This window comes from Bombyx mori, chromosome 26 (assembly GCF_030269925.1).
Source record: "Bombyx mori chromosome 26, ASM3026992v2".
Lineage (NCBI taxonomy): Eukaryota > Metazoa > Arthropoda > Insecta > Lepidoptera > Bombycidae > Bombyx > Bombyx mori.
Genome location: NC_085132.1, coordinates 9,752,677 through 9,768,837, shown reverse-complemented (window position 1 = coordinate 9,768,837; position 16,161 = coordinate 9,752,677). Strand labels below are relative to the sequence as shown.

At 35.7% G+C, this 16,161-nt stretch overlaps 1 protein-coding gene across 3 annotated transcripts; it reads left to right on the top strand.

Annotated features, from left to right (window-relative positions):
- The first annotated feature begins 1,026 nt into the window (after nt 1-1,026).
- On the top strand, nt 1,027-15,277 carry LOC101735821 (negative elongation factor A). Of its 3 annotated transcripts, XR_002430706.3 has the most exons (12): nt 1,027-1,243; nt 2,581-2,835; nt 3,493-3,670; nt 4,045-4,197; nt 5,502-5,606; nt 6,980-7,134; nt 7,605-7,733; nt 8,260-8,355; nt 9,069-9,170; nt 9,668-9,767; nt 10,906-11,442; nt 14,375-15,277. XR_002430706.3 is itself a non-coding variant. In XM_012691503.4 (11 exons), exons 1-11 carry the CDS (start codon nt 1,034-1,036, stop codon nt 11,169-11,171), a joined length of 1,746 nt encoding a protein of 581 aa, XP_012546957.1. In that variant the 5' UTR covers nt 1,027-1,033; the 3' UTR covers nt 11,172-15,277. The 3 variants fall into 3 exon arrangements, 2 of the variants coding, with proteins under 2 accessions (XP_012546957.1, XP_021204471.1); XM_012691503.4 differs by having other exon boundaries at nt 9,072-9,170; nt 10,906-15,277; XM_021348796.3 differs by having other exon boundaries at nt 10,906-15,277.
- The last annotated feature ends 884 nt before the right edge of the window (nt 15,278-16,161 follow it).

Here is a 16,161-nt window from a genome sequence, read left to right as displayed (position 1 = left end):
CTAAATTAGAGACGAATTAAATTAGAAATATTTCAACTGTTTTTAAGAATCTCAGAAGACATCGATTTCGTCAAATCCCCCTATAATTGTACAATTTCGTAATGTTTAACAGTTAACGGGAACGCGAGGAGTGAGGTTGTGTGAATTAATTATTTTTTATTTATTTTATGTTTAATGTGAGAAAATGAAACAAAGCTGCTGGACATGGCTAGTCGGGTTTTTCCAAAAAGTCCACTGAAGTTTTAGTAAATAACCAACATTTTACTGAGCCTTTATTTCATCGTGTCTCATCTCGTTTCATTACATGTCATCCCGATTGATACCAGTCTTATTTAATTTTATCTTATTTCGCTCTATCCTTTAACATGCTACAGAATATGCGTTTAATAATTGAAGATTTTTATAAACTCGGCATTAGTTACAATGACATCTTAAAAGTCGAAGAAGAAGAAGAAACAGTTCATAACCCACCCCTAATACACAAATAAGCTTAAAGACTAATTAAAACAATGTAGGTACATAAAGATCTAAAGTTCTCGCATTCCAACCTAAAAACCCCGCTTTATAATGTTTCATTTAATAACGATTTTCGTATCCAATCGATTTTTTTATTTCAATTGTCAAATTGCGTAGGACAGACTTTACTGATATAGTCCAATCTTCTAAATTAAAATTAAAATGGAAAGGAAAATACGAAAATGAAGATGGGATTAAGTTTATTGAAATTAAATTAAGATAGATTTACGAAGAAGTAAATTTAGTAAGTAGGCTATTTTATTGGTGGTACAGCGTACTACCGGTAAAAACCACCGCTTAGCCTATTTTGCAGCAGCGTGTTCCTATTCCGGGTAAAGCACGTCAAATTTAAGCTTAGCTTAACTTCTAAACTATTTTGGCCTAATTTCAATATGTTTCGATATGTTTGGTTTGCTGGACGACAATCAATTGGTAAAATCGATTTTTATAAAAATGAAATCGATTTTCTATAGTTGCAGCTGGAACATCCACAACACGTCACTATCTCAGTTACAAGATGGCGAACGTGCGGGATAGTGACATATCTTTGTGGCTCCACAATAAACTCGGTACATCGAACGATTCTTGGACAAGTGGCTCGATTTGTTCACAATTAAACGCTGAAGTATTAAAGAATATAAAAGACTGTTTTCCAGAATTACAACCGCAAGTGAAATTGAAATTATTACTAAGTTTCTTTCATATCCCGCGCAGAAATGTTGAAGAGGTATAACTTTTCAATTTGATGTTCGGATTTGCGTAACTGTTTAGTGTCGTGTCACTTTCTGTCACCCTGAAAAGTGATACGTGCGAGTGAGATGCCTAAATGTCAAGTATTTATTTGTTGTCGTAATGAATTTACATGTTGGATTTTACTGAAAAATATTTTTGAAAGGGTATTGTTTAAATTAAAATGAACAAATTTATTTCCGTATGACTATTTAATCACTGGGTAGTTTTCTATATTCATTTATAAAAGTTACAAAAATATGTTAAATGTGACATTCGAAATTAAACACATAAAAATCATGTTTGTTGCAAAATATTCAAGCTATGTTACACTATAAAATTCAACATGATAAATAACACGTTCTTAGTGATATGCCATGTCATTTTTTTAAATTGCAGTGACATAAAAATATTGAACACTAAATACCCAGACTACATTAATGCAATATGTGTTCCTGATATAATTTGCAAATTTTTTACTAAAATCATTAGTAAATAGTGTTTTTAAGTATTGAATTGAGCAAATTAAAACAAATGCAACAGTTTGTAATATCATTCTTACAATTTAATGCTTCTGTTGGTTCTATTTAATTCTTAAAATATTAATGGTAGTGTTTTTAAAAAGGCTGAGTAGCAAATAAAATGACATGAGCTATAGTCATATTCTGTTAAGGAAAAAGGATACTAGAAAATCTATTACAATTTATTACAATCTACTTTGTGCTTTAAGATGAGTCAAGCAAGATGCTGGTTATTGTTAAAAGGTGGCCAGGCTCCATAAATTGTACAGTTAGAGCTTAACTGTAACAACGTAAACACAAAAACGTGTTTAAAATTCAGATATAATTTGAAATAATTCCTCTAATACTGTTTGCTGAAATTATATTAGTCACTTAGTAAAATGCTGTGGAAGTTAAAGTTTCTTAATTTTCAACTTATTATATGCTACACTATGCTGAATACAACATATTGTAGCTATAATAAGCATAGCTAATAAGCTATTAATGGAAATATTACATTATATCTGAAAACAGCTTTAAAAGAAATATTAAGAGTTTTGGCTCAGTAAAAAATTTGGTATGTTTGATTTATATCAAGTTAATGGTTATTAAAGTAGGTACATCTACTTTAGCAGAAAGAGAGAACAGTTACTTTTATTTGCTGGGAATTGAATCATTGCCACAAAATTGCTAGAAAGAATTTAAATGGCTTAATGTTTGTTTGAGCCAACTGAGTCTTTTCTGCAAAACTACATGTAGTTTTCAAATCATATTCCTGTTTCTCGCTTGCTTCAAAACACCAGAATATCATCTTAAAACTGTATTCTAATACCAGTGGAAAAGTGAACTCGAGGAGATCCTTGAAGTTGCTGCAATGGATTCAGACCTCTGGGTGGCGATGCTTGCTGAAGTCCTCAAAACGTACCCCTCAGCTGGCACCCTTAATACAGAGATAGCAGAGTTTGATGAGACAAGACCAATATTTAGTGATATGATTGGAGAGTTAAGGAGAGCTTTAGCCAAACATTCGGATCTAGGATTATTACCGCTGGAGTGCCTGTATTTAAATAAGAATGCTTTAGTATCTGTGGTAAGTTTTATTGTGTTATTTTTTTCCATTATTTTATTATCTATATATATAAAAATGAGTTGCCGTTCGTTGGTTTCGCTAAAACTCGAGAACGGCTTGACCGATTTAGCTAAATTTGGTCTTGAATTATTTGTGGAAGTCCAGAGAAGGTTTAAAAGGTAGCTAGATATGAAAATGCTCGGAATTAAATAAAAATAACAATTTTGCTTTTCCTTTGATGGGTCCCCAGTCGGAAGGATTCCTTTTGTTTGTGTAAAGTTTATTTTATACAAAAAATTTAGGTCCTTTATTTATCGATTGAGGCACTACGAAGTCTGCCGGGTCAGCTAGTTATTATTATATGTAATTACATATTTGTGTCAATTAAAATTACCTATTTAAGTAATTAAATCATATGAAATATATGATAATTCAAAAATTCATTCTATAAAGCTAGAATGAATTTTTTTTATGCTGTTGTTTTTATCAATAATTTCTACCATGAAGAAATAACATTGTATTGTGACTTTAAATACTTTTCTGTCTATTATTGGGTCATAGCAATCATATATTCCAAGTTAAACGAAAATATTGCAATAAAATTGATTTAAAAAAATATATGTCCTTTCCAAAGAACTTTTTAAGTTGGAGCTGGCACCCTTCTATGAATGCTTACAGGTTGGCCAACAAACAAATCCGATAAAACATTTTACACTGAAACGGAAACCTAAATCGGCATCGCTCAGAAGCGAGCTCCTTGCCAAAGCTACAGAGGTTCAGGCAAATCAGAAGAAAGCTCAAGCTCCTACCGTACCAATACGTAGCAGAGGAATGCCTCGGAAAATGACAGATACTAGTAAGTCTTGTTATTAATAAAGTAGCAACTTTAAGATTCAATTGTAAACATTAAAAGCTTACAACAATTGTAGTTTTCTTGCTGGTATAAGCTGTCTTGTAAAGTTCTGTAAAAGTGCATAAATGTGGGAAAATCAAACAAAGCCGCTGAACGTAACTTCTCGGGATCCTCCAAAAAGTCCACTGAAAAAGTCTCAGTAAATGACCACCAATTTACTGAGATTATCTTTCATCCCATATCATTTCATTTCATAATATCATTTTTCATATAAAAAAAAGTTTTCATTAAAATTTAAATAAGACTTGACCTAAAGGTCTTAGTTACCAGGTCATTGAATCCCTTTAAAAAAACAAATGTATGCCGTGTGTGTCCAGCTCCCCTGAAGGGTTTGCCGTCGTTGGGCGCGGGTCGTGCGGCCATGCGCGCGGGCGGCACGGGCTGGCGCTCGCAGCGTCCCGGCATCAAACTCCTCGACATCGCCGACCAGCCTGCCACGCATGCGCAGATCAAGAAACGAAGAAAACTCGGTAACATATCGGTCATATCACAAACCGTCTCGCTGCTCTTTCGATTCTATCTATCTCTTGGCTTAATGGCGTTTCCTTTTAGATTTCACTAATGTCAAGTGTATATTATTATAATACTATGTTTTTTAAAGCGGGCTTCGTGAACGAACAAAGTCACAGATTGTAACTAAGAATTAAGTGAGTAGCTAAGATGCTAATATTTGAAGCTAAGATGCTAATGCTTAGCTAATGTTTGATGACAGAATCGCTGTTGTGTACCTACCTAAAATAAATAAGACGCACACAATATAACAATATATATAATGGTTAGTTGGTTAAAAGACAGACAAACTACAGCTTAATACCATTATGGTTAATGAATGAACTAAGAATATAAACGAAAGGGGAGTTGACAAGGGAAAGAAGAGATTTGAGATCAATGGCTCTTTGGATTCACAGATTTGATAAAAACCATCCGGAAGCTAATGAGGAAATTATGTACTACTTAAATATAATATTACGCCACTAAGAGTAACGCCATCTATCGCCGAATAGCCGAAACAAATATCAAAGGATCTAGTAACATTTAGAACGCTCGAGAAGTACAACGCCATCTATTGTCACATAGCGAAAATAACACATCGAAAATACTCGACTTGTGAAGAATGTTCTCAATAATTCTAGGGATATTCGTTTCGGCTCGTCCCGAGCATCGTTAGACCCGTGGGCATTTTCCCATATTCGACAAGCTGTCCCACTATGCCCAATAACTTTTTGTTGTTGAGCTCATGCCCGCAACCTCGCTCTGGGGGCTCGTCCGGGATCTATATACTCTTACCGGCGTAACAATATGTAGAAATCTATAGGAGGAACTTTGCCGGTTTCTAGCATACCTTCCCCTCTCCGCCGAGTCCTTTTCATAATTAAATTTAAACTACAAGTAACATGACTGTTGTTTCATAATGCACAGGCAAGTCCTCAACAATACACATTTATACAGGGGTCTTGAATATTGACGTCATCGTACAAAAGCGAGTACACTGTTTACAATTAAAGTTAAACTTATTGTTTGAAAAAAAATCTATAAGCTGAAATCACAACATCACTAGAATATCACTATTATTAACAATAAAGTCGAGACAAGTACACATACTTTTTTTAAATTATAATAAGTAGGTAAGTGTTTCTAAGATAAAAACTGAGTTCTTTCTAATTCAACTTAATTGAGTCAACTCAATATTGAAAGAGGCCATCTATTGAACAATATTAATATGAACCGATATGGTTGTTAATATAACATTAATTTGTAAATAATTTCCATTTAGAAATGGAGGAGGGCGCAAAGAAGGCTGCCGCCGCTGCCCCGCCCTCTCCCCCTCCGCCGGCCGGTGATAAGACACAAAACAACAAAACAGAAGAACCTCCCACAAGTAAGTGTACATATTATATTTCTTATTAACGAGAAAAATACTTTTTTTTTATTGCTTAGATGGGTGTTAAGTGGTTACTGGAGCCCATAGACATCTATAACGTAAATGCGCCACCCACCTTGAAATATAAGTTCTAAGATCTCAGTATAGTTACAACGGCTGCCCCACGCTTCAAACTGAAACGCATTACTGCTTCACGGCAGAAATAGGCAGGGCGGTGGTACCTACCTGTGCAGACTCACAAGAGGTCCTACCACCAGTAATAAGTAAAATTTGAAGTCGTCGTGGCCTAAAGGATAAGACATCCGGTGCATTCGTTGTTGCGATGCAACGGTGTTCGAATCCCGCTGGCGGGTACCAATTTTTCTAATGAAATACGTACTTATCAAATGTTTACGATTGACTTCCACGGTGAAGGAATAACATCGTGTAAAAAAAGTAAAACCCGCAAAATTATAATTTGCGTACTCACTGGTGATTGGACCACTTGTGAGTCCGCACGGGTAGGTACCACCGCCCTGCCTATTTCTGCCGTGAAGCAGTAATGCGTTTCGGTTTGAAGGGTGGGGCAGCCGTTGTAACTATACTGAGACCTTAGAACTTATATTTCAAGGTGGGTGGCGCATTTACGTTATAGATGTCTATGGGCTCCAGTAACCACTTAACACCAGGTGGGCTGTGAGCTCGTCCACCCCATCTAAGCAATAAAAAATAAAAAATAAAAAAAAAATACGCAAATATTACGCATATCTTGTAACGTAAATGTGAATATTCATTAATTGTTTATTTGGTACATGGTGAGTGTCCTTGTATAGACAGAATAAAGACTAGTTTCCATTTGTAAAATTAAAATAACAATAATGAGACGGGTTTAAGTTTCGAAGTTGCAATGATGTTTGAGAAACGTGAAAGAAACTACCACATCACAAGCGATATAGAAATTTAGGATAACATGCCCTGCATAGCATCACAGGATGTGAATAAGTGATCCAAATAGCTCATTTTTCTATTGAGACTTCAAAATATCTAAGCTAAGATTTACTGGTGATAGGACCTCTTGTGAGCCCGCGCGGGTAGGTACCACCGCCCTGTCTATTTTTGCCGTGAAGCAGTCATGCGTTTCGGCTTGAAGGGTGGGGCAGCCGTTGTAACTTACTTGAGACCTTAGAACTTATATCTCAAAGTGGGTGGTGCATTTACGTTGTAAATGTCTATGGGTTCCAGAAACCACTTAACACCAGGTGGGCTGTGAGCTCGTCCACCCATCTAAGTATTAAAAAAAAAAACTCTGACTGCCTCTCTTCCGCATTATGATGATAATTAACCTTGGGCCAGTAAGCAGTAGTGAGTAAAGTAATATCGCCCCCTTGCAGGCGTCCCCAGCTCGGAGCCGACGCCCGCGGCGTCCCCCCCTCCCGCCGGGCCGGTCGCCGCGCCCCCCGCGCCCGCCCGCGCCGCGTCCCCCGACCCGCGCCCCGCACTCCTGCACGACGGACCCCCGCCTCTCGCCAGCCCCATACTCGTACAGGTAAAATGCACTTTAATATATAAAAAGACAAGGTCAAATGTCTGTTATTAAATGTCTTTTATTAGCTTCAGACTTATTTATATAACGGAATCTTTGAACATGATTTTGACTCCCTTCAAAACGTCGGACTAACTCGAAATTTGGTATACTTATTAGGGACCAATGACAATTCAATATCTAAACGCGCCTAAAGAAGTATAATTTAAAAAAAAGCGTGGGGTGCATCAATAGTTATAAATATTTTATGAACAGATATTATCTATTTTTATAGATATTTTCTATTTTTTAGTTGGATTTTCTATAAAAGCGTATTTTGTTAGTTCTTTTAAACTATTATTTATTTTAAACCATAAGTTCAACCACTCTCTTTATTTCTTCTTTTGCACCATTTAAATTTCAACCATAAATTATTTAGGGTCGTATTTTTAAGGGAATAGGGCTGTTAATTAATTCGACTGCTTAAAATCCAGGGTCCTTCTGGTGGCAAGTTGGTGCTAGCAAGCGGTGGGAAGCCGGTTCTGGTGCCGGCACTGCTTAACTCCTCAGCCGTGTTACTGCAGCCTGGTGGAAAAGCTGTGTTACTGCATAATATTAAACAGGTACCTTATTGGACAGTAAATATTTAGATCTGTTACAAAACCAATTGAACATATCAGCAAACATAGTTCATTAGTTGTAGCTACAGTAAAATGTAAAAAAAACATATTCCAGTAGTTGTAGTTATTGTCCTCACAAAAAAAAAACAACATATGTTTTCTTTAAAAAAAAAAGCTTTCAGTATAGAGCGTATCAATTCTCAAACTGTCCATCATAGCACTCTCTGTAGGAAATATGGTCCAAAACATAGAGAGATTAATATCTCAAGTGACCCAGAAGGTTTTGATTACATCATTAAGATCATCGTTGAGGTCAGAAACATCGACATTTAAAATGGGCCTCTTCTGAGGGTAATATGGCTTTCCCTAATGGGTCACGCTCGGGAACATCAAGCTTAGGGAAATCTCTATAGTTTACGTGAAAATTACAGCCTGTTAACTCCAATTTGTAAATTATTATGATGCTAGTAGTAAATAACATCTAGACTTGCAGTTATCGTTTTCACTATGTATTGTAATCTGTCTGTAGGTCACCCAGCCCGTGGTCCAGCAACAACAGCGGACAACTGTTCCCGTACCAGCCTTACATCAGACGCAGACTTTACATCATCAAATACCACAGACGGTTAGATAATATAAATCTATTCAGATCATTATCAGATAATCATCTGTTCTTTATTCATTATGAATTAGCAGTCTGTGTTCACATAATATATGACACACACTTTTATGGCTAAATACTAAAAAAAACGGCTTGTAGTTGCAAAAAATTATACCTATTCAAAGACATCCGTTTATGAATAGTAAAATAAATATTGTGGCAGCCATACAGATATGTGAAACAAAGTTTTGAGCCTTAGATATACTGTAGATTAGTTGGGACAATGATCGATCGTGTTAGCCATAATCCACCTTTGATGGCATTAATGAAATGATTTGAGATGATAATGTTTTTTAAGCGATTTTATGACCTGGTTACTAAGACCTTTAAGTCATGTCTTATTTTAATTTTATTTTTTATGAAAGATTTTATAATATGGAGATAAATAAAATGAAATGAGATGATATGGAATGAAATATAGTCTCAGTAAAATGGTGGTTATTTACTGAAATTTTTTCAGTGGAATTTTTGGAGGATCCCAAGAAGTTACATTCAGCGGCTTTGTTTTATTTTCCCACATTTGTGCACTTTCACAGATCATATTAAACAGTTAATAAACCACCCTTATAAACACATTGAAACCTGAAGAAACACTAAATAGACAAAATTAAACAAATCACACAACTTCGCTCCGCGCGTTCTCGCCAAAAAGTCCTGATGATGATGATGAATTTTAGCAGGTGCAGATTCAACAGCAAGTACAGCAGCCCACTCCCGTGCAGCCGGCGCCCCAACCAGCCGCCACGCCTCTACTGCCCAGACGAGGACTTTCCCTTACGGTAAACCATTACTTGTCTCTTGTATAAAACCGTACCGTATGTTCCATGGGGAGTGCTCTGAGGAATTGTTTACCATCGCACCGCCGACCACCAGAGTAGATTTCATCCATACTACCCGGAGCCACTGCGGTCATCCACAGTGCGTTTCCAGAGATCTTTATTGCCACGTACCATCCGGCTATGCAATGGGCTCCCCTACACGGTGTTTCCTGAGCGCTATGACATGTCCTTCTTCAAACGAGGCTTGTGGAGAGTATTAAACGGTAGGCGGCGGCTTGGCTCTGCCCCTGGCATTGCTGAAGTCCACGGGCGATGGTAACCACTCACCATCAGGTGGGCCGTGTGCTCGTCTGCCTACAAGGGCAAATTAAAAAAAAATTAAATATAAACACTAAAGAATCATATTTCAAATTATAGTAAAATACCACACATTTCTTACACGTTTTTGAATATATTTGTTATGTGGAAGCTGAGTTTATGGTTGTTTGTTATTACAGCGAGAACAGATGCTGGAAGCCCAGGATATGTTCAGAAATGCAAATCGTGTTACGAGACCGGAAAAAGCTCTTATACTTGGTTTTATGGCTGGATCTAGAGGTAAATATTATCTGGAAAAATAAGAATCAAATGAGCAGCTTATTTCCCATGCTAGCTGATAATTAAACAGACTTTAACCACGGCTATTCCTAGATAAATGATAGGATCTACTGCTACTTATAACATTAATAATGTACATACAAAGTGAGAGCACCTATGAACACATCATATAAATTAGTTTTGGATCTTTCATAGACGCTAATGATATAAAATTATAATTCCTACTAACTGTTCAATGCAAAAGTTGTAAAACTAAATAGGTAACTTTACTTTTAGTCCATGCCTGTAAATGTAATATTAATGTCTTAGCATAATTATGTTGACACCTCCACTACCTGACGTTAGCAAAATTGTACTTAAATCTAAGTAACAAAAGCCAGAAAGAAAAAAAAATTAGTTTGATTCACTCATGCACGTCAAAGATTATGTTGTATAACATTTCATGTTGATCAAGTTTATTCTATTTATAATTATAAGGTTCATAAGAACTCAAAATATAGTTGTAGGTTCTCAGGCTAATATAATAGATTGGTATAGCTAACCTAACCTTGTGTAATGGCAGTAATCTAATATAAAACAGTTAAGCTTGAATCTAGTCACTAAACCTAGTTATTCTTTGTATCATATAAAACTGCTAAAAATTCAATTTATTTTATCACATTCAATCTTTTTTTTTTGTTGCCAAGATGGGTGAACAATCTCACAGCCCACCTGGTCTTAAGTGGTTACAGGAGCCCATAGACATCTACGATATTAATGCGCCACCCACCTTGAGATATAAGTTCTAAGGTCTCAATATAGTTACAACGGCTGCCCCACCCTTCAAACCGAAACGCATTACTGCTTCACGGCAGAAATAGGCGGGGTAATGGTACCCACCCGCGCGGACTCACAAGAGGTCCTACTAACAGTAATTACGCAAAATATCATTTTGCCGGTTTGATTTTTATTACACGATGTTATTCCTTCACCGTGGAAGTCAATCGTGAACATTTGTTGAGTACGTATTTCATTAGAAAAATTGGTACCCGCCTGCGGGATTCGAACACCGGCGCATCGCTAAACACGAATGCACGACGACTCTTAAAAAATCATCAATATAATATGAAAACATTAACCACTTATATTTTAATTCCAGATAATCCGTGTCCGAACCTCGGCAATATTGTTACGATAAAACTCTCTGAAAACATTGAGAATGTTCTACAGTCGGACGACACGTATCTCACTATGCTCTCAGAGATGCATTTCCAAATGAACTACAACAATGGACAGTGGACTAGACTCAAGAAGTACCGACCTATAGACGGCATGGTGCCGCAGAAGATACCTCCAGGATCCACTGTGATATCAGCCGGGAATCAGCAACCTGTAGTTTCAATAGCCAACCAAACGATTAGCTAATGTGCTTCAGTGATAAATGACTTTGACATTATCAAGTGCTCTCAACTAAAGTGTTGAAATGTGTTTAATGTGCTTGTGGCCCCAGTATCATGCGTGACAGGTTCGAGACTGGCCACTTACTGTGCTATTTCAATTTTACTGAATGTGACGTGAAATTATATCGGTAGGTATGCATAATATTATTGATGTGAGACAATACAATCAGAACTGATGCAAATTCTAAAGTAATTTATGAAAATTATTACACTGTGCGGTATCAAAAGTAGCAAATGTAAGTACAGAATATAAGAAGTTTTTAACTGTTCTTTATACAACCCCCAAAATGATCTATTATAATGTGTGTAATGTATATTATACCATTTATCTTTCTATAAAGAAATTGATAAGAAAAAAAAAATATCTTCAAATTCACATAGTTAAAACTCCTTTTATGTTTTAATCTCGGGTTTCTCATTTTCAATTGAGATTTTTTTTTTATTGCCTTTGTAGGCAGACGAGCATACGGCCCACCTGATGGTAAGTGATCACCGTCGCTCAAGGACGTCAGCAATGCCAGGGGCAGAGCCAAGCCGCTGCCTACCATAATGATACTATCAATGATCAAGGTAGTAAGCATAATAATATATATAGTCAACCGTAAACACAAAATCTGAAGCATTATAAAAGTCAGATATAATAAAATGAAACAAATAAACCCGAGACTAAACTGTAAAAGTAAGCTTAATTATGTCTAATTGAATATTTAAAGCCAAGTCAAATTGAAATCGGAGAGCTTTATTTGCTTATATGTAATCTCAGGTACAATCTACTTGAACATGATTGTATTCATCTTATTCTGTTGTTCTATATTTTAAACTGTTTTTTCATCTATCATTGCCACATACCTATACATTATTTTGTTCTTCTGTATCCATGGAATACTATAGATGTATTTTTTTCAACGATTGTGACGAATGGTATTAATTCTTATTTTAATTCACTCTGTTTCTTATGGACCCATACATACATCTCTATTCTTTAGTCTATCTAAATGCTATATGGTATATAATTAAAAAAGTAGAAAACTGTGGGATTTTTTTTTATTGCATAGGTGTGTGGACAAGCTCACAGCCCACCTGGTGTTAAGTGGTTACTGGAACCCATAGACATCTACAACGTAAATGCGCCACACGCCTTTCAGAGAATCAGGGATCAGTGCAAAACAAAGAAATGCATTATATGTGTGGCTTAAATTGAACCAAATTAATTTAAAAACACAGACTGTGACAAATAGATATTCATATATCCATTACTATTTAGTTAATATTTTGTTCGACTTTATCTAGAACTGTTATTTTGCATCATAAATATATACCAAATTGATTACATTGGTCGTAACTACTTGGACAATTTTGACAAATACTCATGGGCCGTAATGGAAAAATTTACTATTTGTGTTCGAGATATTTCCACCAAGCCAAGTGGACCTCGGGTCAGGTGAAGTCAGGCTTCATAGATGATTCATAAATATAATAATATTCGGAATTAATGCAATAAATTATGACATGATTTGGGAACATAAAAGTTATGGATACATTGAAACAGAAAGTAGGTGGCGTTATTATCGTTTTAAAATGACTATGTTCATTAATATTTTCCTAACATAAACACTCGTTGTTTGCATCTATATATATACATATATCTAGATTTTATCACCATAGAAGTCAAACTTCTTACGCCCATAAATAAGTCAAGTATTATACAGTACGTAAATATTAAAAATTATATATGTCACATGTATGACTGCTATATGTAACTGGAATAAGGGCGAATTTCGATAATCACATCGTATTTAAAATAATTAAAAAGAGTTTCGTTGTGTTTTCACAGAATTTACATCTCTATAGTATAGTGTGAATTTGTATATAGTTACAAAGCGGTTACAAAGCAAAGAGTTAGCCAATATGTAGATTTTTTAAATTCTGACTTTGTGATTAAAGTTGTATCCAGTCGATTATATATCGTATGCTTTAGTTCACTGCGGATTTTTATAATGTTATTCGGCTTTGATTTGCAATGTTTTGACGTAATAACGTCTTGTAAATCGATGAACACCGGCTGCACGCACGAAAAAGTGTCACGTTCCGCCTGAGCATGAGCGTGCAAGCGAGAGCGCGGAACAAGCGATAGAGAGGCACGATCGGCCCAAGCGTTGGCTCGAGACACATTTATCTCTCTTCTCGCGTGACGTCACAGCGGGCATTTCTAATAGTTCTGCTACGTAATCACGTAAAACTATCGTCCGTAAACCGATTTTACAGACAAACTAATTTTCTTTTATGGCCTAGTCGCGATGCGTGATACCAGACTAACTTTCTTGTCACGTGTTCCTCACCAGATTTTTATCACTTTTTGTTGAGTGACATGGAATCTTTGAAAATGAAAAATTTATTACATATGAGTCGACTATTATCAAAGGCGGCAATCTGACTCTTGGACAATGATTGGTAAATCAGAAAAACGAATTATTGACTTTGTATTCCATTGGCAGTCACAAAACTCTTCGGAACGACATCTTAGATAAATAACAGGTTAACTATTAACCTTTATTTAATGCAGGTTTTGAACCGTATTCTTTGAAGGAGACGATTATATTCAAATAAATCTGTATTGACATATCAATATTTTTTTTTTGTCCAAATGCACAGATTGCCGCCTTTGATAATAGACGACTCATATATAGAGAAACCGTTATAAATTCAAAGTACCGTATAAATGATGCTAAATGAATTTAATGTTCTTTCTACGTTGTTGATCAGTAAATCTTTTCTCGTATAGTATGTATTAACTAAACGGGTAGTTAGTTTGAACTTGATGTGATTGTTGCAAGCATTGTTAAAACATATGATATTATCGATATGTTGTAACCTGGAAACTATTTACCCACCCTTGAAACTGATATAATACTTATATAGTAATTGCGCACCCATCATGTACATTGTAATAATTTGGATATCTCGTCTACAATGTGGTCAATAATGACATGGCCATCCCGTCTGCAACATGAAATTGTAGCCACTCTGTTTACAAAATGTTAATACGACCAGACTGCTTTAAGTTAAGAAACAGTAAAATCGGGTATGTGATCAATTGTCTACAGTATACTACAATTAATAATACTTTTTGACCGTTTTGTCTCCAACACAGTATTAATTTTCTACTAGAAGGCGTAGCGTGGGTAGGCCTCCCGCAAGATTGAGGTCCGCGGGGATCTGCTGGATGCTGGTAACGCAAGACCGGTCGCTGTGGCGAGGCTTTGGGGAGTTTTATATCCAGCAGCGGGTGTCTGTGGGCTGATATATAGATAGACATTTCTACTGTATGAAGATGTTTCTCATTATATCCAATACTGTATTAACTCAAGAAGCATCACACACCCCACACGTGGGCACTGTGGGTGTAGCCGGGTGGGGGTCATTTCCTCCCCGAGCGGGTCGTTGAACTTACACGATTTCTGTACAGTCAGCAGAGAAATGCGCATTTATTATCATTTTATTTGATTACGCATTAATTAAAGAAAATGAGGGTAAACGTAAAACAGTTTTATGAGAACTTCATTGTACATAAATGAGATAAGAATTTTTTAGCAAATTTATTTATACTCGACTACACACTGACTCGTCTAAAAGAAAATCTTGATTGCGCCCTCATTTTTAATTTCATGTTTGGATGTCTCCAAGTAAATAAATAGTTGATACCAAAATGTTTTACGAATCCGTATCTCTAAGTGGATAATGTAAATTTTGAGTTATTACAATGTTAGTTGTATTATCATGGCCATTACACGTATTCGATGCGAAGACTGCAATTTTCGACTTTACATAACATTGCAATAAAAGTCAATGTTGTATACTTCCAACTTCTTATTTTATTACTTTTTCTATTTTAGTTTTGAGTTCGTATGAAGTCCTAATATGAGTTTCGTTTAAAAATAATGTGAATTATGTTTGTTGTTTGTATGTAAGTAAGATTCGTTTCTTTTTATTTAGATTTATATGTAAAATTATAGCTTAAAGTGCCTCTAAGTAGTTATGTAAAGAATTTAATAAAAACTGTTTTAAATGTGATGGCGTTTTAAATTGATTTCATTCCCTATTTAAGATATTATTTTTATCAAGTTACCAAAAATATTTTTTTAAAAGGCCAGTGCGTCGTTTTCTCTGTAAAAAGTGTTCAATTTTCTTGTTTTTTTTCTGCTTTTTCGTCTTTTTTGATCTTAAAATGTCTAAGCGTATACTGGATATCAATAATAAATTAGAATCTAGATTCCTGAGTTTTTCTGGTTCTTAGCCCAACATTAGCTTTCCCTAGTTTTTTTTATTGCCCTTGTAGGCAGACGAGCATACGGCCCACTTGATGTTGAGTGGTTATCGTGGCCCATGGATGTTAGCAATGCCAAGAGCGGAGACAATCAGCTGCCTACCGTTATGTACTGTCACACAAGCTTCGTTTGAAGAAGGACATGTCATAGTGTTCGGGAAACAGCACGGGAGAGTAGCCCTCAATTTTCGATCAGTTGCTAAGCCGCGAAACTAGCTACCGCAGGAGGAAAATACCACAAAACAATCTATAATAAAAGCGCATTTAGCCTGGATCACTCTGACAAAGTAAAAAAGAAGGGGACTTTTTGGCGGAAACGCGATAAGTGAAGTTGCATGATTTGTTTTATTTTGTCTATTTAGTGTTTCTTCAGGTTTAAATGTGTAATAACGGTGGTTTATTAAACTGTTTAATATCTGTGAAAGTGCACAAAAGCCGGAAAATGAAACGAAGCCGCTGGACGTAACTTCTAGGGTTCCTCCAAAAAGTCCACAGAAAAAATCTCAGTAAATGACCACCATTTTACTGAGATTATATTTCATCCCAAATCATTCTCATCTCATTTCATTTAATTTCATCCCAGTTGATTAATGTCTCAAATTAATCATTTTCATTTCATTTCACTCTATAT